At 42.8% G+C, this 25,070-nt stretch overlaps 1 protein-coding gene across 4 annotated transcripts in view; it reads right to left on the bottom strand.

Annotated features, from left to right (window-relative positions):
• Ccdc170 (coiled-coil domain containing 170) overlaps positions 1-25,070 on the bottom strand; it is an 81,984-nt gene that overhangs the window by 11,458 nt on the left and 45,456 nt on the right. For 2 of the 4 annotated variants that reach the window (NM_001370992.1, NM_001195672.2), the window contains exons 6-9: positions 18,765-19,082; positions 11,159-11,359; positions 6,102-6,275; positions 3,242-3,484 (exon numbers count right to left, since the gene is read on the bottom strand). In NM_001370992.1, the coding sequence (NP_001357921.1) occupies positions 3,242-3,484; positions 6,102-6,275; positions 11,159-11,359; positions 18,765-19,082 (936 nt within the window). Of the gene's footprint in view, positions 1-3,241; positions 3,485-6,101; positions 6,276-11,158; positions 11,360-18,764; positions 19,083-19,324; positions 19,447-25,070 lie in introns of those variants that run through there. The other 2 variants (XM_017313751.1, NM_001370993.1) reach the window with 2 other exon arrangements.

Genomic DNA, 25,070 nt, shown 5'->3' with positions numbered 1-25,070 from the left:
TTGTCTGTTCTGATGCTTTCTTGGGAGACCACAAAGAAGACACCACTGGCTCTCCCATGGGGTTTGGAACCGATTTGGAGCCACAGCTCCTACCAGGGTTAGGCCACATGCTACAGGCTGACAGTTAAAACTCTCCACTAGATAGTTAATCTTCCTCTCTTTCTCACCGGCCAGAATTAAGACTTATTCTATGGGCTGACCTCTTTTAAACAAAGTCAAGAGACTAAGTCCCTGCCAATGAAGACAGAGAACTGTTATATCACTCCAAAAAATAGCCAACAGGTTGTTTTTCAAGCCCTTCCTCCTGGCTGGCACCTAGAAGGAAGCTGGAGCCCTAATAAGTGTGTGGGGCTAGGAGATATTTCTGAGGATGAGAGAGGATGGAAGCATTGGGTAGGATGCTCAAGTTGAAATCGGAATAAGCTGGGCTTCTGATGACCATTAAGGGTCCTTGTAAATGTGTCACATCCATCCCTCGCGCGCGCGCGCGCACACACACACACACAGTGCTGAGGATTTTACCTGAGGCCCACACAGGCAAGGCAAGCATACTGCCATTAAGTTACCGCCCCAGCCCTTGACTCTTCAGTGAAAAAATAAATTAACATTCTTCCTGTCTGAGCCTCTGACATTGTGGGATGTTTCTGTGTATTCTGTGGAAACTGGGGGCAGACGGTAAGTCATCTGGCCATGGAGAGGTTACACAAACCTCTTCTACATCGCCTAGAATTCTGCCACAAGATTTCAGTGCCTGCAGTCATTTACAAGGTGATGCTCTGCCTAGCAGTAATTGCTTTACTGATTCCGGGTTAATGAGAAAAGAATGGGGGGGGGGGGGGGTAATGCATAAATCACACATTCACACAGCCTGAAGGCCAAACTACGTCACCATGTGCAAAGGGGTTTTACACTAAGAAGATAAAACATGTGGTGGACCAAACTTCTTCCTTCAGGACACACTCAAAATCAGCCACCACACATTCTTGTTAGTGGTGATTTTGGTGACACAGCATAACCAGTGTTAATATCATTAACTGTTTTAGTTTGAGTCTTCATCCTTTGATCTCTAAATTGGTTCTGGTTTCACAATGGCAAAAACGTAATGTGATTAAGAAGGCTACGTAGTCTTAAGTGTCCTAAGTTATCAGCGTCATAAATTATTCTAAATTTAACACAAGAAGGATGATCTATGCAAAAAAAATAGCTTTGTCTTTCAAAAATACTTCCATAATACTTAGATCTGCATGCCAACATAACTTTCAATTTGTTTTTTCTTGGTCTAGAACTCAAGGGAAACCTTAATACATAGGTCTTACAAAGAGATATTCAGACAACCTGGAGCCAACGACTTCAGCCTTAGTTTTCAACAGACATGGAAATGTACATGAAAGCTGGAACACAAATATTTATAGAGGCTCCAAACAAGAAACAACTCAAACATCTATTAAATACTAGATGGACAAACAGGAGGTGGTACATCCAAGTAATGGATTATTATTCACCCATCAAAAGGAAATATAGTCAACTTGGCTGGGCCACAAATGTCCCACATTTGAGAAAATAGTGTTCTAGATGTTTCCTGGAGGGTGTTTGCAGGTGAGATTAAAAATAGGTCTTTTTTTTTTTTTTTTTTTTTTTTTTTTGCTTTTGCTTCAATTGCTTTGCCAACAGACTCCCACTATGGAGCCTGGGATGTCTTCAAATGCATAATCTACCTCCTGCCTCCTCCTGCCCCCTCCTGCCTCCTCCTGCCCCCTCCTGCCCCCTCCTGCCCCCTCCTGCCCCCTCCTGCCACCTCCTGCCACCTCCTGCCCCCTCCTGCCTCCTCCTGCCCCCTCCTGCCCCCTCCTGCCCCCTCCTGCCTCCTCCTGCCTCCTCCTGCCCCCTCCTGCCACCTCCTGCCCCCTCCTGCCTCCTCCTGCCTCCTCCTGCCTCCTCCTGCCTCCTCCTGCCTCCTGCCTCCTGCCTCTTCCTGCCTCCTCCTGCCTCCTGCCTCCTGCCTCCTCCTGCCTCCTCCTGCCTCCTGCCTCCTCCTGCCTCCTCCTGCCTCCTGCCTCCTGCCTCCTGCCTCCTGCCTCCTGCCTCCTGCCTCTGCGATGTTACAATTATAATTGAGACTCTAAACCTTTTTCAAGGCAGATTTTGCCAGCTAATGTGGGTGGACTCCAATCAAATGGAGTCCTAAGTGTAGGCTAATTAATTAATTAATTAATTAAAATAAACCTCCCCTGAACAAAAGGAAAATCGCTAAGCCAAAGTCCAGAACTGAACTATGTCAGATGTGAACTAGAATGGTACCTGTCCATCTCCCATGTCTGCAGGCCTTTTCCATGGGATGTTTTTGTACTGGCTAATTTTGTGTCAACTTGACATGAGCTAGAGCTACATCCTTCAGGGAAGATGAAGCCTCAATGGGGAAATACTCTCATAAGATCTGCTGTAGGCAATCCTGGGGACATTTTCTTAATTGGTGATCGATGGAGGAGGACTCAGCTCCCTGTGGATGGGGCCATCCCTGAGCTGGTAGTCCGGGGTGCCATGAAAAAGCAGGCTGAGCAAGCCCTGAGGACCAAGCCAGGAGCAGCACTCCTCCATGAGCTCTGCATCAGCTCCTGCCTCCAGGTTCCTGCCTTGACGGCCTTTGGTGGTGAACTGAGATAATGGAAGTGCACACCCGATAAAGCTTTTCCTCTCCATCTTATTTGTGGTCATTGTGTTTCTTCCCAGCAATAGTGACCCAAACTAAGTCAACACCCTGATTCTCAGTGAACAGAGTGTCTATTACTTTCTCATTTCCTCCTAAACACATTCCTGTCTAACAGAGACCCCTGCCACTGGTCTGCAGGAAATGGAGATACTCTAAAGAGACACTTGCGTCTTTCAATCTGACCATCAGACTGTTGAAACAATGGACCCCAGAGAAATGGGAATTTCCCCAGGAATCTCACACATGGAGAAGAAAAAGGCCCCAGACAGCAGTCAGGTCACTTACAGGATGAGACTTTACCCACTGAGCCATCTTGCCAGCTCCATCCTTTTCCTTCTTTTATTTGAGGCAAGGTCTCATGCAATCCAGGCTGGCCTTGAGCTATCCATCTAACCGAGAGCGACTTTGGACTCCTGACCTGCCTGCTTCTACCACTCAAGTGCCAGTATTCCAGGCACACACAGGCTGCCTTCCTTTGTGTGTACTTGGATGCACCTTAGCAGAAAGGAGCAGAGGAAGGAGCCCTCCACTTGCCTTGAGTTCATTGGTGTCTGCCAGTTTGGCTTTGAGCTCAGTGTTGTGCTCCTGACACGCACTCAACTCCTTCTGCATCCTCTCCAGCTTCTTCTCCAGCTTCCTCATGGCAAGATGGGCTTCGTCCCTCTCCACAGCCAAGGCTGAGCGCGCCTCTTTCTCCTGCTGCAGCTGGGCAATTTTCTGCCGAAGGAGGTTCATATGAACTTCTTTGCTCTCCAGTCTTTCTTTCTGAGTCTTTAGCTGGTTTGATACAAATGGATTTTTTTGAAGAAAAAAAAATAATTGAACAGTCAGTAAATATAAATGAATTACTCAGATAATGTCGATTTTTTTATCTGTACTTCAATGAGACTCATTTGCAAACCATCAAAAAAGGTCACTGGGTTCCTTTCCCTGATTGAATTTTTGTATTCGTATTTTTTCCAAGAATTCTGTAGCTACAAAATACAGGACAAAAGAGCCCCCAGAATATATGAGGAAAAAAAAGTCAGTTCTCCACAGCTGCTTCATCCAATATTCTGTGCCTCATAATCAAAATGTAAAATTACTTTTAAGACGAATAAAATAGGCTTATCAAGAGCAGAATAAGTAGAAAATAATAAGACACAGACAAATCCTCTTCAGTGCTCAGTGGACACGATCCCTGTACCCGTGTTTTATGAAACAAGAGCAGGGCCCCATCATACTAAAAACCTGCCCTGGATAGTCTGAGGCCCCTAGAACCAGGCTGAGTAGTCCCCAGGGTACAGGTCAATATATTCTTACAGAGGGTGTACCCAGGAGACTTTTAAGGAAGCTTTGTTTACAGACTTTGACTCTCAGAAACAGACTTCATGTTGATTTCTCTTTTTCAAACACTTTGTGTTATGCAGGGGCCATGAGCTCCTCCAACCCAGCGGAGGGAAAGGTCTTGGAACATCACTTGTGCCGCCAATTGAGTTGGTGAAGGGAATTTGAAGGGTTTGTAGGAGATGATTCTGAGGGAAAGCATCTCCTGGGCTCTGCCTGTCACTTCGCTGGGCAGATATTAAATCCAGGCAGTGATGTCTTTAATCGCAAACACTGGGAGGGAGGATAGAGAAGAACTGTCGAGTGCCCAGGCTGATGACCGTAGCATTGTCCCTTAAGTGTTATGACAACATTGAAGGACTTACTGAAAAAACTACCTTGTGTTTCTTGCCTAACTGTGACAGCTGTGACAGCTGTGTCCACACCTGGGTCACGCCTTAACAAACCTTCCTGATAGTTCTCTAACCCTTTTAAAAATTTTTGAATAATGGTTTCATTTGCTCTTTGAAATTTGCAAACATGTATATGATGAATTTTGATCTTATTGAAACCTTAGCCTACCTACGACACTCGTCCTCTCTCCTACTCCCCCCAGGACCTACCACCTACCTCCTCCCGACCACAGCCCTCTGTCACCCTTATTTTATAATCATCATTATTATTATTACTCCTATTGCATTCCCACAAAATCTTTTAAGTGTTGACTGTGTTCCCATGAGTGTGGCCCTATCCGGTTTTTCTAATACATTTTTATTTATTGTGTGTACGGTGGGGACGGCGCATGCATGCCACAGCATATGTGGTATATGGAGGCTAGAGAAAGTCTCTCCTCATGGATACCATGGGTCAAAGTCAGCCTGTCTCCAGCTCCCCCTCTTCAGACACTTCGTATCAAACAGCACTCTGATGCAAATGCCCACCAGCAGTTCTGTACACTGGTAATTGTGATGATGATATAATCCTTAAGAAGAAATAGCGTTCGGTATTAAGAGAGGAAATCAATTCTCTGAGATGTGAAGAAAGAATTGTGGCCCATTTCAATGTCCCTGATGGTGAGCAGGTTTTCCGGTTTTGTTTTTTGTTTTTTCTCTCTCTAGAGAGAGAGAGAGAGAGAACTCCTGACACAGTGGACTGTAGTAGAGTCCATGTGAGCACAGAGTTTATTCTATGAGACAGGAGTTCAAATTTTCTGCCTCCTATATGAACTCCTCTGTGGGGTGTATGTCTTTCCTGTCATAATATGAAGAAACAGACGGAAGCATGTGATTAGCCCAGGCTACACCATCTGGCAGAGTCCAATGTGATTAGCCCAGGCTACACCATCTGGCAGAGTCCAAGGTCCCCGCTGTGATTCCCTGTACAGCTTCTATATAAAATGTTTCTCCTAAGAAGAAACATTGTTATTATTATTATTATTATTATTATTATTATTATTATTATTATTATTCTGTGTTTCCTTTTTCTCTCTCTGATGCTGATAATTGTAAGACTAATAATTATGCTTTATCCCTTTTATTTGTTCTTTCATTCATTCATTGTTCTAAACCATTTCTAACTCTGCCTTCAATGGATGAAAAGAGAGCCCTTCTCTCTGCTTTCTGGCTCAATAGAGCTGGTATACACAGAACTGCTCAATGCTTCCAGCTTTCCTTTCATTCAAAAGAGCAGAAACTATGAATTTAATGTCTACATCTGCGAGTCTCTCTTGCAACCAGGTTCAGCCAGAAGAACTGTGACCATGCTATAAACATAACATTGGCTAGCTTCTTCCAGAATCTCTTTTACAAGACATTGTTTGCATCTTTGGCTTCCCTCTTCCCCTCCTCCAACCTTCTGTGTGAAACACAGACAATTGGTTCTAGTGACTATTTTGGGCCATGGAGGTGAAGATCACGGCAGGGAAGGGCTGCTCTCAGATCTTCAGAACTGAGACTCAGCGTCTGAATATATAACTTTATAAAATGCTTCTTGAACATGCTACTGATCATGGTGGGAGAAGATCTCATTTAAACACTTGGGCTTTCTGGTAGTTTCTCTTCTCGGTACTATGAAGGGCAATGGTGCCTACCTTCCTCTGTAAGTTGTGAGCCATGGTCTTGTTTTCAATGACAGCATTGCTTTCAAGGCGAACTAACTGCTCTATGCGAGCTAGAACTACATCCAGACACACGTCAAAGCCAAGGTCAGCAGCTACGTGGCCCAACTTCATTTTCTCTGTCAGCTGGTCCAGAAACTTCAGATACTATGCCCAGAAACAGAAATGAAGAAGGGACATGGAAGTTAATGGGTGGTCTCCTCAAATCCTTCTCTTTATCTTTCAGCCATCTCAGAGCTGTGCTTCTGACCTTTAAAATTTGGTAGTGAACATTTGAACACTCTTACTGATCTCTACCATCTTCCTGTCCAAACACTCTGGACTTTCCTGGCCCATAACCTGGACATCAGTCTAATATCAAACACATTTTTAAGCTCTTCCACTTGATGAATGAGCTATACCTCTAGTTCTACCCCTGGTCTCTCTTTACATATCTTAGCAAAGAGCCACTGAAGCCTTGCCTCTCCCAGGCACTTAGCTATCACTTCACGACCAAAGTCCTTCATAAATACACAAAAGCTAAACAAGAGGTTTTGGGTAGTTTTGTTGTTATTGTTGTTTTGTTTTGTTTTGTTTTGTTCTGTTCTGTTTTAGTCAAAATGCTTTAACAAGGCTGGAGAGGCGACTCAGTTGGTAAAGTGCTTATAGTACAAGCAAGAGGGCCTGAGTGTAAGCCCCAAAACACACATGTTTAAAACAGCCAGACACTTAGTGTGCCTCTATAATTCTAGAATAGGTAGACAGGGCCAGGGGTGTGCCTTGGGACTCACTGGCTAGCCAGGACAGCCAGATTAGCAAGTTTCAGTGGGAGACCCTATCTCAAGAAGTCAGACCAAGAACAACTGAGGAAGACACATATTTCCAACCTTTTGACTACTCATAAACACACACACACACACACACACACACATGGAGGGGGGAGATTTAGGAAACGTTCTTTAAAGTGTTTAATTCAACATAAGTAAATAGCATTCTAAAGCAGAACTGTATGAAATTTGTCAGTTTGCATTCTTTTAAATATTTGACTTATTTTCATGTGTGTTTTTGCTCTTGTATATATGTTTGTATGTATGCATGTATGCATGTATGTATGTATGTATGTATGTGTACCACATGCATGCAGTACCTGGCGTGACCAAAAGAGGGCACCAAATCATTTGTGAGACACCAGGTGGGTAGGTGCTGACAGGGCCTCTATAAGAGCAGCAAGTGCTTATAGCCATTGAATCCTTTTAGCCCCCCGCAGTCATTTGATTGGTATTGTTCATCTGAGCATGTTCAGACACAGAATGCTATCTGTGTGCTGAATGAGAGCATTAATACATCATGCTCTGTGATAGTTGCAGAATTGGAGTCTAGCTCCGATAGCTCCCTCTTGTTGCAGTAACTCCTCAGCATCTGTCACTTTCAGGCAATTAGATGTTGAAATGAGAATAATTTCCTGCAGTTTAAGTGTTTCAGCTTAAAGCCCAGAACTATCTATATTTCAGTCATCAGGATGACATTATCTGTAAGTGTATATTTTCCAATTTTGTTAAGTGGCATACAGATAAATACAACTTAACCATCTGTATAAGCTGCAGTAACTACCAATATAGCATCATTCACTATGTTTTGATGCCACAGACAATTTTATTAATGTGATGTCACGCTGTCAGTTCCCTCTTGCCCTGGTGGCTCTCCCTTTGGGATTTTATTTAATATCTTATCTGTGCTTGAGCATGACCTAGCTCCTACCGATTGTATTTTAAGTGGAGGAAGAAGATGTATGCCATAGATCGGTAGGATTAAAATGGCCATCCTGCCAAAAGCAATCAATAGAGTCAATGCAGTCCTGATCAGAATTCCAGCACAGTTCCTCACAGAAACTGAAAGGAGAGATTTCAATATGGAAACACACACACACACACACACACACACACAGATAGATAAAAACAATCCTAGATAATAAAAGAACTGCTGGGGGTATCAGCTTTCCTTATCTCAAGTTGTACCGCAGAGCTGCAGGAATGACAAGTGCATGGTATTGGCATAGAAACAGGCATGTTGACCAACAGAGTTGCATTGAGGACCCAGAAATAAGTCCACATGCCTACGGACACTGGCATTCAGACAAATTGGCAGACTACTGGGAAAAGATCTTTTCCAATTACAAATCTGAGAGAGGCTTAACATCTAAAATTTTAAAATCTCTTTCCACTTCTATATGTGGCCCATTTACTCTGTGCTACTCAGCTCTACAGCAGGCAAGGAGGGATTCAGTTGGGACCAAACCAAGGCCCCACAAACTAGGTGGCTCTTTCAAGGACTTTAACTGGCCCATAAAATGACGTTTGATGGAGCTGGAGACAGCTCAGCAGGTGAGGGTATGACCTGCTCTTGCTGAGGACCTGTGTTTGTTTCCCAGTACCCATTCAAGTGACTCACAACCACCTCTAACTCCAGCTCCAGGGGATCAAATGCCCTCTACTGGCCTCTTCATGCACCTACATTCATGTGCATACACACACATACATACACACACACACTTAAAAATAAAATAAATCTTTTATTAAAATTGCAGTTGAAACATTTTTATTTCTTTTTTCTGTTTTTTGTTTTGTTTGGAGACAGGCTATCACTATGTGCCCCAGGCTAGCTTTGAACTTACTATGTAGCCCAGGCTATTCTCAATCTTACAGTCCTGTGCCTTAGTCCTATACAGGCATGCCTTACTGGCTTAAAAATCTTTAACTGTGTAGACATAAAGGGCTGCTGTGTGTTTTATTCATTTGGATCACAGGTTATGATGAGTTAGAGACCGTGTGTTCCACTCTGTATTGCATGAGCCTAGATCATATTTAGCACTTTATCTCTATACATCCTCACTTTTAATTTTACATGAATGTGCCCTTACTACTTGCATCTGTGGAAAACTCACTGTGGACATAATTAGCTTATGTAATTTGCTTTCATAACTGAAAACTACTTTGGCATAATTTCAATTAAGACTAGTAATACATTTATATGACAAGAAGAGAAGAGAAATCAACCTACACAAAGACGGGTTCTAGGGGCTCACATTTGTAATTCTACCACTTAATAGGGAGGTAAGAGAATTTCCACAAGTTCAGGGTCAGCCTGTGCTAAAGAGTGAGTTCCAGGCTAGCCTGAGATACAAAGTTCAAGGCCAGCCTGAGCTCCAGTGTAAGGTCCTGTTCTTGACAGAAGAAGAGGGAGAAGGAGAAGAAGAAAAGGAGGAGGAGGAGGAGGAGGAGGACGAGGAGGAGAAAGAGAAGAAGAAAAGGAGGAGGAGGGAGGAGGATCATGTCCCCATAATGGAAGAAAGAAGTTGCTATTCCTGCCACATCCCACACCATCTCTATCAGAACACTAGTTATATCAGTGAGTCCCTAGTCCACCTGCCTCCTGTGGACTGGCATCTCTGCATATCTGATGCCCCAATGTAGCCATGGCAATACTTCCTCAATATATATATATACATATATATATGCTCATTGGTTTGGTTGGTTGACTAGCTGGTTCGCTGGTTGGTTGACTAGCTGGTTCGCTGATAGGTTGGTTGGTTGGTTGGTTGGTTGGTTGGTTGGTTGGTTGGTTGGTTTTCCAAGATAGGATTTCTCTTTGTAGCCCCAACTGTCCTGGAATTCACTCCATAGACCAAGCTGGCCTCAAACTTACAGATCCATCTGCCTCTGCCTCCCAATTGTTGGGATTAAAGGCATGGGCCCCCTCAGCCTGGTTCCTCAGTTTCTTTTAAGTACAAAAGATGAAAAGGAGATAGTCTCCCATGTACAATTGTCTTAACCAAAGAGTATCTGGCACAACAAATTCTGTCCCTACATTCTTGATCCTCTGTGCCTCCTTTTCTGTTCGTGCCCTCTCTCCCATGGACCCTGGTAGCTCACAAGTTCTGACCTCTTCAACATTACCAACAAAACCTTTCTTAAACCCTGGGGTTTTTTTCCATTCTTCTCATGCTTATGCACCCCTTCCCTTCTATCCACACTGAGCACAGAGCAAGTAGGCCCACTTACTCACTGTTCTGTAAAACTACCTCAAAGTTATGATGCCCTCCCCATACTCAGGTCCTTGGAGGGGGACGATTCTCTCACATTATCCTTGCCTCCTCTAACCTACTGGCACTGTCCCTTCAGGGCATCAACTCCACCAGTCATGGATTGCTCAACAGTGGATCTAGGTTCTGAAACCTGTAGGATCAGACAGTGCTGTCTCTGGTGAGCATCAGGGACAGTGTCAACATCACTTTTTATCCTTTCTTTTTAACTTTTGAGGTGCTGAGTTAAGCATATGTTCTACTGCTGTGCAGCACGATCACACAGGACCACTGTCATACAAACAGCCTACCACCGGCAAAGGCATCATCAGGCAGCAGGTGACTGCATTGTAATGTTCACAGTAATTAGTTATACTTTATATCCTATTGGAGAAAAGGGATCTTCAGATCTAAAAAGATCTCCGCATCCCATCCTCTCTGTCATAGCCCCACAGAGGATGCCACATTCCACCGTGTGTAGTAACTCACTTTGCATGCTCTGAAGATAGCATTTACAAGGCTTCATGCCTTTGTTTAAACTGCTTCCCTCTATAGCACCTGCCTCTTCCCCCACTATAATCCTATTTACCCTTCATAGATAAATTGATCTACGTAAAATCTCCTTATCCAGAAATGCCTATAATACTTCATTAGTACCATGGCAGCTATAACATCTATGCTAGTACAGCAGGGTATCTTAATGCCTGTCTTGTCTATTAAACACTGAGCCTTTAATAATAGAAACTATGGATCATACTTCATGTATCCCAAACCTACCAATATCTTAGATAACAGACATACAATAAATATATACCAGGTTACCTGGGTTGACAATCAAAAGAACCCTAAACAATTGGAATTTGCTTGTAACTCAAGACATAATCAGTATCAACACTGCAATATTCAAGACATTCTCAGGTAGTTTTAGCATATGACAGACATTTCCGCCATGAACTCGCCATCCCATTATTACTTTTTGCTTCTCTAGAAACAAGTTGTCTCTCACGACGTCTCCAGAAAGCAGCTCTCCCTCCAGGTGACTCAGCTGACTCTGAAGAGCCTCCAACTTCTTTTCTGCCACATGGGCCCTCTGTAGGGCTTTCTGGTGAGACTCAGATTCATTTCCCAACTTCCCAACAAACTCAGAGATCTGGGCTTCAAGCTGAGAGGCCATCTGGAAACAAAGACGGAGAAGAAAGCGAAGCCTTGTTTAGACCCAACTAAGTGTTCAGATCCATCACTCCATCCAAGAAGCATAACTACTATGATGCCCACTTCCAGATTCCTTGTAAAAATTACATTTAAAATAGGTCATTTTGTAGCTGTGTTTTCCTCTGTTTGAAATCAACCTGTATTTGTTATTGTGGAGGCTTGAATATGCTTGGCCCAGGGACTGGCACTATTAGGAGGTGTGGCCTTGTTGAAGTAGGTGTAGCCTTGATGAAAGAAGTGTCACTGTGGGGGTGGGCAATGAGACCCTCCTCCCAACCACATGGAAGCCAGTCTTTTCCTGTTTGCCTTCAGAATAAGATGAAGAATTCTCAGTTCCTCCAGGGCCATGTCTGCCTGAACAAACACTGCCACGCTCCAGCCTTGATGATAATGGACTGAATGTCTGAGCCTGTAAGCCAGCCCCAATTAAATGTCGTCCTTATAAGAGTTGCCTTGGTCATGCTGCCTGTTCACAGCAGCAAAGTCTAAGACAGGCACCAGACTGATAGTGGTGGATGTTCTTCATTTTTCCATAATTCCTTCAACAACCTAAGTTGGTAAATATTTACAGATATCATTTACTTACCTCCATAACAGTTATAAACTTAGAGGTTTCGGAGCTAAGCGGGAAGGGGAAGAGGTTCAGACAAAGTAATTTCAAGAACCACAAAAATATCATTTCCCCAAGAGAGACTCTTCCACCACATCTAGTTGATTAAAGATTGTGTTTACTTATCATGAGAGACAGCCTGGAGGGACTTCTATTTATACTTCAAATGAATATTGGTTATTCATATCATAGACTTCAGTGGTATAATTATATAATAATATTATCATTTTAGTATCTGAAAAGTCTGAAAGGTCAAATTCTTTTTAATATGGTGACACCAAACATTCCCCCCGCATTTGCATCCTCTGCAGGAATCCCTGTCTTTTGTCTTGATGGTCCCGTTCCCCGAAACGAAGAGCAAAAGTCTAACCGTCCACTTAAGATGCACTTTCAGACCACCCACATTGATTTTTGTGAACTTGGTTTTTAGGAAATGTTGCACACTATAAAAGTGAGATAAACGACTGGTGAATAGATCTGTTTTCTCTTGCTTTTGGAAGCAGAAGGGAAAAGAGTGATGGATGTTTACAGAGCACTACAATGCTAATCGCCTTGGCTGGTTTAGCTTTGTTACAGTCTAAACTAAGAACAGAAAACAGGCTCTTCCCTGCATCCCTACTCATTCTAGAGAGATGCTAACCCAAGACACTGAAGCTGCTGTCAAATTTTTTGAAATACTATTATAGGTAAGATTTAATCTGGCTCACTCTCAGATCTTCAATGAAGGCCCAATAAACATAAATTAGAATAGAAAGTTCACATTTACTTTTTTCATTCATCCCTTTGTAATATAGTACAATTCAATAAATATGTATTGTGAAATATTTATTAAGGGCCAAAAATAAAAATTGGCAAAAAAAAAGAAAAAGAAAAAAAATTCTGTGATCCTCCAAACAAAGACCATAATTATTAATTTGTTTAAAATAATGTGTCAGTTTTATATTGTTAAGATATAGTCAAGATTATGTCATATATACAACTTTCTATTTTTTACCTATTAGCAGTTTAAAAATCATTTTATGTCATTCAAAATTATTAGCATTTCAATGGTCGCATTAAGAATCCATCGTGAGGGGCCAGAGGCATGGCTCAGTGCTCAAGAGCATTTATTGTTCTTGTAGAGGACTATGGTTCAATTCCCAGAACCAACATGGTAGCTCACTACTTCTGTAACCCCAATCCCAGGACCCGGTGACCTCTCCTGACCGCCAAGGTACATACATACACATATATACAGGCAAAGTACTAATACATTAAAATAATAAATACATTATTGAAAAACTTTCAAATGAATCCATCACAGAGCTGGGCACATAAGTCAGTTGTTCAGCTCGTGCCTACCCTGTATGAGCTTGTCTTCAATCTCTATAACAATGCACCATTAAAAACAAAACAGAACGTTCTCAGCATTGAAAGAGAGAAGCAAGACTGTCGGGAGTTCTAGGCTAGCCTGATCTACAATAAGATTGCACCTCAATATCCCAGTCGTAGCCCAAGCATCCCTATACAAGAAAAGAGGATGTTTCTTCTGATGATTAAAGCTGTCTAAATACCAGGCAGCAAACAAGTCCCTACTTGTCAATGGAGAAGGCCAGAGGCCTGTCATCTACTTGTCCTAGAGAGGACCCAAGTGACACCTGGAGGAGGCTAGACTGAACAAACTAAAATCTCCTTCTATGCTTTTATGGCTTTTAGAATACCAAGCTTATAATACAATTCATTCTGTACTTCAGTGAGTATTTCACATCAGTGTCTGGCGGAAATTTACTCAGAGCCATATTTAAGTAACTGTTTTTCCCCAGGGGAAAATGTAATATCATCACAGATCAGAAGATGCTGAAAAGCCTCAATGTGCATTGTCACTTCCTAGAACCAGCACCACGCATGTGCAGTCCATGCCCCATTTGGTGCAGTGTGTCTATGTCTGCACCAGTATTTCTGCTCCAAAGTATGGGTTCAACCCATCATATGTTCTTTCCTTAAAGAGGTTTTGGTTTCTTAATCTTCGGAAATTTCCCTCTGCTGACCAGATGTGGTGACCTATCTTACAACGCCAGCACTTGGGAAGTGGAGGCATAAAAATCAGGATATACCTGACTACAAAACAAGTTCCAAGGCCAGCCTGAGCTAAATGAGATTCCCATCTCCAAATAATAAAAGGAAAAATTTTTCCTGTGCTTCCCAAACTTTTTACCTATAGTCTCTGGTCAGCTAGAAATCTTTCTATAGAAGCCGCATGAGAGACAAAAGCATTTGAGTTAAATAAAGCCAAGAGAATCCTCCCTGCACACCACCTGTGTAGACCCGAGAATGCCCCAAAGAGCCTTGAAATTTGAACTCAGACCACTTTGCAGACTACTAATAAATAGGTGTTCTTAAACTTCTGTTACATGTTTTTCTAACATATAAATATAATAACATCTAGAAAATCCTTTTTGAATCCAGCAGTAGGACCTTCCTCTGAAGCAGAGGGTTTCAATCAGGGATGGCTGTGCTCCTGACAGGGAGGCATTTGGCTATGTCTAAAGATACAGGGGTTGTCTCAAACTGGTGCTGACAGTCCCACTGGAATTTAAGAGAAAAAGATTACAGATGCTACTAATGCCCTAGAACACATAGGATACTGCCACCACCTGCCATACACACACACAAACACACACACACACACACATATATATGGATATATACATATATATAACATGCATGCACACACATGTGTGTATATGTGTATATACATATACATATAACATGCATGCACACACATGTATGTATATGTGTACATACATATACATATACATATACATATACATATACATATACATATACATATACATATACATATACATATACATATATATATATATATAACATGCATGCACACACACACATTATCCCATACAGAGCAGGGTATGATGGTGCACACCCAGAACCCAAGGAGGCCAAGGCAAGAAAATCATGAGCTCAGAACAGTCTGGCTACTCAGCAAGATCTTCTCTTCAAAATAAATAAATAACAAGACTATGCAGTCTAAATATCAACAGTACCCTGGGCAGAAATTCAAGGAAGAAGTAGAGATGACTTACTACTGGAGAAGTGAGGGACGGTGTCCTCTAGTCTACTAAGAACTGGAAATCTAGGAGAGAGAGGATGGGAAGCCAAGGAAGGAGGAAACAAGAAAAGCAACATCCTGAAGGTAAGAACGCACAGGAGATGGACTCGGAGCCAGGACAAGCCTGTGGGGCCGTCACACAGTATGACCCAACAGCTGGCTGTCTGTATCCAGGGCAGCTGGCAGGGAGAAGTGGCCTCCTCCACACAGATTTATCAATTTGTAAGGAGCCCACTCTTCAAAAAACATTTCTAAGACAATGTGCAGAATCCATTTTCTCCTGATTTTACTTGAAGAGAAATCACACGGGACACCAGCTATATGCCTGATTTGGGGTTTTTTTAAATGGGAAGTGTGGCTTCTGAGAAAAATTACAGGGTAGGGGAAACAGAGAAAGATACTAAAAAGACAGAATCATTCTTATTTGTATTGGGAGGGAGAGAGGCACAGAGAGAGAGGGGGTGGAACGAGGGAGAGAGGGAGGGAGAGAGGGAGGCATGACTAGCCCTATTTCACTACTTTGCTTTAGAAAATAAACATATGCATTATGCTGGCAACTGTATGCCATGTTCCTCATGCTGGCATTAAAATAGCAAGGGAGAAGCCGAGATACATAGAATGAAAAGCAGTAAAATGGGGGGGGGGCAGTGATATTAAAACACACATATCACCACTCAAGACAACTTCCTGAAGTTCTTCCCAGTTCTGTAAGTGATTTCTTGAATCCATTGAGTAAACTGAGCCACGGGAACAAATGGACCGACCCTCAGTGGTACACATGTATTACAGGCTGCAGCCCAGACAACAAAGCAAAACAAAGTGCATTGGGCTAAACCGGCCACAGTATTGCTTGCAAAGCATGCATGCATTTCCTTCTCTACTTACAAATGCATCCTAAACTAACTTTAAAAAAGAAAAGGGACATTGAGGGGCTAAAGAGAGGGCTCAGTCAGTAAATCACTTGCATTGCAAGGACCAGGACCTACATTCAGCCACCAGAACCCACACAACAGAAGCAGGGTGTGCTGGGGTAGAGAGAGGCAGACCCCTGAGGCTCAATGACTAGGCAGCCTAGCCTACTAGTAATTTTCAGGGCAGTGAGAGATCTTGTTTCAAAAAAGAAAAATATCTGGATGGTACCTGAGGGACAATGCTGACCCAAGAGTCACTGTGTCTTCACTTATTAAACACACACACATGCTCACACACATACATGTTCACACACACACACACACATGCTCACACACATACATGTTCACACACACACACATGCTCACTCATACACATACACACATACAGACACACACATGCTCTCACACACACACATACTCACACACCCTCCACATTCACTTACTCACAAAAAAATTAGAAATTATTGTACAAATTTAAGGTATATAAAGGTGCTCTAAGATATATATTTAGTAAATATCTTAGAACAGACTAGAGACTATACCATCTCCCCTATTACTATTTTTACTACAACATGGATGAACCTAGGGGACACTGTATTAAGTGAAAGAAATCAAAGAAAGAAAAGTATTGCATGATCTCAGCTATGTGCAGATTCCTTAAAAGGAGAAGAAAAGTCAAATATAAAGCACTAGAGAAGAAAAACTATAGTTACAAGGGACAGAAGGACAAGAGAGGAGGAGAATACAAAAGACACAGGACTGACCTGTGGGCAAACGGCATCGAAGATGACTTAGCTCCTCTGAATGAGTCTAACATCATAAGAACTATCCATAGTGCGATTCTACAGGCACCTGTGCGGTGGCTAGAATAGATATGGTTCCCATAGATTGATGCGTTTGAATGCTTGGTACATAGGGAATAGTACTATTAGGAGGTGTGGCCTTGCTGGAGTGGGTGTGGCCATGTTAAACAAGGTATGTCACTGTGGGTGTGGGCTTTGCGGTCTCTTCCTATGCTCAGGCTCTGCTCAGTATGAGAGAGAGCCTCCTTCTGGTTGCCTTCCAATCAAGATGTAGAACTCTCGGCTTCTCCAGCACCGTTTCTGCTGGGAAGCTGCCATGCTTCCTTCCCACAGTGATGATCATGGTCTACACCTCTGAAAATGTAAGCTAGCTCCAATTAAACTGTTGTCCGTTATAAGAGTCGCCTTGGTCATGGTGTCTCTTCACAGCAATGAAATCCTAAGACAACACATGATGCCATTTACTTTCAAAACTCACTACCTAGGATACACATCATAATCTGGCATTGACCAACCCGTAACAGTCTGGGCTGATGTCAACTCCACTAAGTAGAGTGTTCTGGACAATGACAGTTGTTAATAATGGATCTGCTCTATAGCCAAATAGTCCGTGTTATTGTTTATTAAGTAGATCTGCTCCCTGGTTCTCCTGGGCCTCAGCACAGTGTGCAGAGGATGGGGGGAAAGACATGGCAGCAATAGTTAACATTTGTTGTTTTGATTGGCCGACAACAACTCTTCCACTGAATGCCTCTAACAAGCAATAACCTCGTGAGGCAAATATTGATAACATTTGCTAGCAAGACTTGGCCTGGCCTGACCCTTCAGGACAGCAAACCCGCATCATAAATAACTTAGGTAATTTATAGCCTCCATTCACCCCATTAGGAGTGGCTCACGGGTTCCGTGTTAGCACAGTCATTTCCGTTTTGGCAGTAGAGTACAGTCTAAGCTCCTTATAGAGAAATGTGTGTGGTTCATATATGAGACTTTTTTGTATATTTATTTTATAAGCCCATGAATACCCTAGATTCAAATGCATAGTAGGGTATGTGGTAGAACAGGCCTGCAATTCTAGCTCTCATGAGGCCTTATAAAGCAGGGGGATTACTGTGAGTCAGAAGCCAGCCTGGGCTACATAATGAAACTCTACCTCAAAAACATCATTCACTCACCCCAAAAAGAAATGACACGATGAATCTGAAGAATTTTGCAGTTTTGAACAGGGACTATGAAGTTTGCACTACTTGCTAATAAGATGAGAAAGTAAAATCTTTTAAAACTCAGAAGGGTAGCTCAGTGATAGAGCTTCCGTCCAAGTGTCAAAATCTGGGTCCTATCATCAACATTGCAAAAAAGACAAAAGAATTCATTGAGACTAGGGAAATGACCCCATGCTTATAGTACTCACTGTGGGACTCCAGAAGTGACATTAAGCAGCAATACCTATCTATGGGCCTGGTGGCTTGCCTATAATTTTAGCCTTGAAAGGCAGAGACAGAGACTCTCCAGAGCAAGCTGACTAGTGAGGCTAACCACATCACCAAGCTCTGGGGTTGGGTAGTTACCTCCAGTCAGCACAGGCCCAGGCCCCTACATGCTCCCAGACACATGCAGATACACACATACAGCACGCAGACACGTGGATGTAGAGGAGGGAGAAGAGACAAAGAAAATGAGAAAGAAAGTCATTGAAAGTTTCAGAGTCCTGGGGGAGTTCACGCCACCATGCGTAAATACTTTGGAGAAACAGGATTCAGCTTGGACATCTCCAAGTCCATGAATGATGGCCAACTCCAAGAATGACTCCCACCTTCCTATGTACAGCTGGAAGTGGAACAAACATGCTCCATTATATGTTAACTAATTCCAATGGCTGCTGAATATGCTGAGCGACGGCTGAGAGCGTTTGCAAAAGGCCATGGCCTACTCACCCTTCTCTGGCTCTCCTCCTCAATGCCTAGCTCTCGAATCCTCTCCAATATGGCATCCTCTGTGGATTCAGCTGTGTCGAATCTGCTGCAAAGAAGAGCTGTGAGTTTCTCCCTGAAGCAGGAGTTCCGGCTCTGCGAGGCTGTGGTGGCCTCCCTGCTGGCCTTCAAGCTCACATCCAGCTCCTGGCAGCGTTTCCTCAGCTGGGTCAGCTCCTGCTTCGAGGCATCCCAGGCTCGCTGAGATGCAAGCAGCCGTTCTTGGTAGAGCTTCACTTCCCTTTCTAGAGCTGTTCTCCCCTCCACAGCACTGAGCAAGTCCTGAAAGTTACCGAATGAAAACAGTAGCAGGTATGTCTGCATTCGGAAAAGTATTCCCTTGGCTGCTTACCAGTGACTCGAAGAGGAGAGGGTTAGATGTGCATTACATTTTTTAGCTCTAAGAGTCCTCCATTGATGCATAAAGTTATTAAAGAAAGTTGTTTGGGCTGGAGAGACAGCCCGGTAGTTAAGAGAACTAGCTGCCCGTCTAGAGGACCCAAGTTTGAGTCCCAGCACCTTACCATATGAAACTCCAGTTCCAGGGTATCTGATCTGACACCGGCTTCTGACCTCCGCAGGCACCAGGCATGCGTGTAGTTTACATTCATACATGTAAGCTAAACACTCACACACATGAAAATAAATAAATAAATAAATAAATAAATAAATAAATAAATAAATAGATAAATCCTTGTATTTAACCAAAAACCTGCTTGGCCAGCATGCACAGAGCCCTGGGTTTTAGCCCCAACACCACAGAAAAGCAGGTGCCATAGTGCTCAAGTGCAAACCCACCACTCAGGAAGTGAGTGCAGGACATTGGAAGCTCAAGGCCATCTTCTGCTACACAGCAAGTGTGAGCCTAGCCTGGACTGCATAGGACAGTGTCTCAAAAAGAAAAATGTGACTTGAATAGAGTTGCTATTTTAATCCCATTTTTAAAAACTAGACTGGAAACACACACACACACACACACACACACACACACACACACACACACACACACACACACCAGGACACTGATGGTACATACCTTTAGTCCCAGCACTCAGGAAACAAAATCAGATGGATCTCTGAGTTCACAGCCAGCCTGGTCTACTGAGTGAATTCCAGGACAGGCGGGGCTACACAGAGAAACCCTGTTTCAGACAGACAGACAGACAAACAAACGTAGGCTGGCTATGTGTGGTGTCACTCCACAGAGGAGACCTGCTCCAGTTTACTGACTAACGTTCGTCTCAGAAAGAGACAATGAAACCTGACAGAGCCAGAAGAAGGGAGGTTGAAGGCTCTGTGTGGTGAGGAAGTCAACTGAAGGGCACACCCAGTCAGTGCCAGAACTCACAACTAAGATCAACCAGCTAGTTACCCTGGCTCATGATAAAGTCCTGCTGCTTAGTTAACGAAAGGATTGGGGAGGGGGGGAGGTGCTTTTTATTTAAAATAGAGTGTTAGGGGCAATGGGCACTAAAAAGAGACAATATCCTTGAGCAGAGACTCGCCCAAGGGGGCCAGTAATAGTTCTGGCTGTTAGTTAAAATACTGTTTGTTTATATTAGAAATGGTCTTTAAAGGTGTTTACCTCCACCAACAGTGAGAAGGCGGGAAAGAGGTGAACTGAAACGCTACGATGTCCTACTTCATAGAGAAAATACGACATCTTCCCTCTCTTTGGCAATTCTAAAACAAATAAATAAAAATGAAGAGCAAGGACGTCTCAGTCATCAGTTGCAAAGAACGCCACCCAAAGGCAAGGAGTCAGGAAAGCCTGCCCTGTGCAGGATAACAGCTCATCACAGAGATTATTTTGTGAAATGCTTCTCTTTTTAGAGTTTTGGCTTTCTCCTTTTCAATAAAACTCACTGCTGCTGCTAATTAAATCACAGGCCTTAAGGTACAGCCAAGAGTCCTTTATCGGAGACACCATATCTTTAGCATTTACAGATTTCCCCTCAGAGAGGAGTGTAGTATCTGCCTGCTTGCTCAGTTTTAGTAACCAGGATCAGTGTTGGTGATAAGCAACTGGACTCGTGTTTTTACTTAGAAAACCAATGCCCTACATTGAGTGACACAGGGGTATTTGTTAACCCTAATGAGTTCAGAGGTCCTAGGCCATATAAAACGTTACATATTAGCCTGTATATGTTAACACTAATGAGTTCAGAGGTCCTAGGCCATGTAAAACGTTACATATTAGCCTGTATGTGTTAACCCTAATGAATTCAGAATCCCTAGGCTGTATAAAACGTTACATATTAGCCTGTATACGGAAAGAAGCCCCTTGTGCAAAAGCAGGAGTCTCTCATTGTCATTATTGATATTTGAAAGCAGCTTTACACAAAAGGCCTTTATGATACATTTAAAAAAAAAAATCTATCAAAGCCAGATTACTCAGTGGTTAAAGGTGATTGCCACCAAGCCCAAAGACCTGGGTTCGATCCCCAAGGCCCATATGGCAAAAGGAGAGGAGCAACTCCCCCATAAGTTATCCTTCAACCTCCAAACATACATGTAGCATGCTAGCAACACACACACACAAAATAACAAATAAAAATAATAAACAAATAAAAAATAATTTAAGTCTATCAGATGCTAGCATATGGTGGACATGCTCACAATTTTAAGTAAATTAGTCAAATGTCACCTAATACCAAAAGAACAGCAAACATAATTAAAATATTTCAGCTTTGAAGAAGGTTTCTACCCTACTATCAGACTACCAACTTAAGCTAATCCCTAGAACAGCAGTTCACAATGTGTGAGTTGTGACTCCTTCTCCGATTGAATGGCCCTTTCACAGGGGTCGCATGTCAGATATTTCCATTATGATACATAAAAGTAGCAAGATTACAGTTACAAAGTAATAAAGAAAATGACGTTATGGTTGGGGGTCACTACAACATGAGGAATTGTATTAAAGGATTGCAGTGTTAGGAAGGGTGAGGACCATGGGTCTACAACAAAGCACTACCTCTTTTTAAATAGAAGCACCCATGATAATGTCTAATTACATAGTTTGGCTGGATTTTTTTTTCCTGAAAATGTCCTGCCTGGCAAATTATGAGCTGTTTCTCTATGAAATCTAGGATCCAGAGCCAGCAGCAGACCTTGGGGACAGCCACTCCCCAGCGCCCTGGTTAATTATTCTGGGACTCAGAGGCATTGTTGTACTGGGAGTAGATGTCCTCAGGACTGCACACACAATTACCTGTACAGCCCCCAGGAGCAAGCCACCGGAACGGAGTCTTGTTGCATGGCTACCCCAAGGATACACTGAATCGTGAGACATACAGTGACGGGAGCATGGAGAGCCGGGACCCGGTGACTGCTATCAGATCACACTGACACAGGAGGAGAAACAGCTTCTTTCCCAGAAAACTCAGAGGTGACCTTCACTGAGGACACATCTGCAAATAAGGGCAGGCCCTATGCAGACAGTAATGCTGAAAACATTTTGTAATAAAGAGCAGATCTTGCCGGGTGTGATACTAGATGCCTTTAATTCCAGCATTTGAGAGGCAGAGACAGGTGGATCTCTGTGAGTTCAAGGCCAGCCTGGCCTGCCGTAGTAAGTTCTAGGGCAGTTCTATACACACATAGACCCTGTCTCAAAAATATCAAAATAATAGTAATTAATAATAATAAAACAATAAACAGATATTTAGGTTCAGCCCTACTAAATCAGCAAATGAATAGTAATGACTTCACTATTACATTTAACAAAAATGGTCTAAATAACAGAAAGTGATCAATGAAAGGCCAAAATCGATCTGAAGCCAAAAAACAAAAACAAAAACAAAAAACAACAAAAACAAACACAAAAAAACCCCTCATTGGTTTGTGTACTTTTAGATAAAGTGCCAGTTTCAAATGCATAACAACCTAAGTTTAAATCCAAAGACCCCAGATTTTAAAAGCCAAGAGATCTTCTGGGTGGGGGGCAGGAGAGAAAGACAGATCCCTAGAGCTAGTGAGGCAGCCAATCTGGCCTAACCAGTGAGCTGGAGGGAAGGAGGGAGGAAGGGAGGGAGGGAGGGAGGGAGGGAGGGAGGGAGGGAGGGAGGGAGGGAGGGAGGGAATTAAGGTAATGAGCAGTAGAGGAAAAGATTCTTCATCAACCACACACACACACATACACACACACACACCACACATACACACACACACACCCCACACACACACACACATATACACACACACACATACACACATACACATACAGTCACACATGACATGCACAAATAGTTGATTCCTATCATGAATCATAATTCCTATCATGAACTTGCTAACTACAATATGGATTCACATATGCCCAAGATCAAATTACCTCGTAAAAATGCAACAGTTAGTTCCTGTCAAGGTCAAAACTTCTGGCTGAAGCCTATTCCAATTCTAAACTCACTTTATAAATTTAAAAAGTCAGCTTTTAATTCCACCTACTGCAGTTAAGATTAATAAATAAACCCTGCAATTCCCTGCACCAGGCGGGCACACTCAGGCAAATAAGGACAATTTGAGTATACGTTTTTGATATAATACCTAATAAAATGTAACATGCAAATATCTTTTAAAACCACAATTCTAGTCCCCCAAAAAAGAAAATCACAAAGAAAAAAATACAACTATAAGCTAAATTATAAAGTAGAGATGCTCTCAAGACATGGTTGACCCAGAGATGAGAGAGTCCACATGTCCACCTTGGCCCCAAGTAATTTCTGATTGGTAAATAAAAATGCCAACAGCCAATAGCTGGGCAGAAAAAACATAGGTGGGGTTTAGGTTTTGTGGGCTTGAGGTTGGAGAAGGACCACAAGGAAGAAGAAGGCAGGAGGAGAAGAAGCTGCTGCCATGGGTTAGGTGAGCAATAAAAATGTGGCCCTGGGCCGGGCCATGGTGGCGCACACCTTTAATCCCAGCACTTCGGAGGCAGAGGTAGGCAGATTTCTGAGTTCAAGGCCAGCCTGGTCTACAAAGTGAGTTCCAGGACAGCCAGGACTACACAGGGAAACCTTGTCTCGAAAAAAAAAAAAAAAATGTGGCCCCTGAGAGCTGGCCAATGGAGCTAAGAGCAGCCCAGATGAAACGTAGTAAGTGATAACTCAGGGTTATCAATAGGATAATAGAAGATATTAGATACAGAAGAGCAGGCCACCACAAACAGCTCTGCAAATGTCTTAAGGTCTGAGTACACGTCTCCTGTAAGCATCGTCAGTACAGCCAAGGCAACCTCAGCAAGCAAACATGAAGTTAGTGTGTGATCACAATCAAACTTCAATGTGGACACACGCACTGCCCCTTGTCAAGGTTCTTGTAGCTACGTTGGTTTTTTTTTTTATTGTTTTATTTTTTAATATCAAGGTGTATAATTTTAACTTTTGTTTAGATGGCATTGTAAAACCAGCCTGTGGCTATAGTCAATATCTTCTTTATTAATCTCCTTGCACAAACTTTCAAAGTAGGATGGATACAGCTTGGAGAATTCTTTTTCCCACACCTGTTCTCTTTACAGGAAGTTTTCATTTCATGGCTGTGGTTTTCAACACTTGAAATTTGGGTTTGTGCTTTCCGCACTGCTAGCTAATTTTTCTACTAATTTATATTTTTTCTATTTATAGAGGCATTTTCTATTTATAGAGGTCAGGAGTTAGCTCAAAGTCAATAAAAAGTCATGACCCTACACCCACAGCCCGGTAGATAGCATCCTAGGGTGCATGCATAGAAAGAATGGTAGACGTTTTGGGGTTGTGTTTTAGGGGGATTTTCTTTAACTGGAGCCTTCACCCTGCAAGAGCCTCCTGCTCCAAGGGCTGCCGTGTAGACGAGGAGGAGTTGCTTTGTTCTACTCTAACAGATGCTCAATGATGGGGAAACTGCAGGGCGACATTTTGCTTCAGAAGAGCTGACCTTTCCCCCAACAGAGCTGTCCCAGTGCCATTGTGTATGTTAAAAAGGACAGATGTAGCTGGCGTTTGAAAGAGTCGCATTATTAGCAAACTCAGTACTGGATGACCGTGGCTTCCTCTGCCCCAGAAGCCACTGTGTTCCTGGGCTGCACTATGGAGCTGTAAACACTGCCCTGAGCTGGTTGTTCTGTGCCTGGAGGGCCAGAGACAGTTCCCACTGGACCTTTACAGCAGACTGTGATGGATTCTATCACGTCTAAGATTAGACTTATAATAAACAATAAAAAATGCAACATGTAATCTTTAAATGCTATTCTGATTGTAAATTTTTAGAATGACCCTAAAGATAAACCATCTAATAAAA

Source organism: Mus musculus, chromosome 10 (assembly GCF_000001635.26).
Source record: "Mus musculus strain C57BL/6J chromosome 10, GRCm38.p6 C57BL/6J".
NCBI lineage: Eukaryota > Metazoa > Chordata > Mammalia > Rodentia > Muridae > Mus > Mus musculus.
This window is presented reverse-complemented; position numbering and strand designations above follow the sequence as displayed.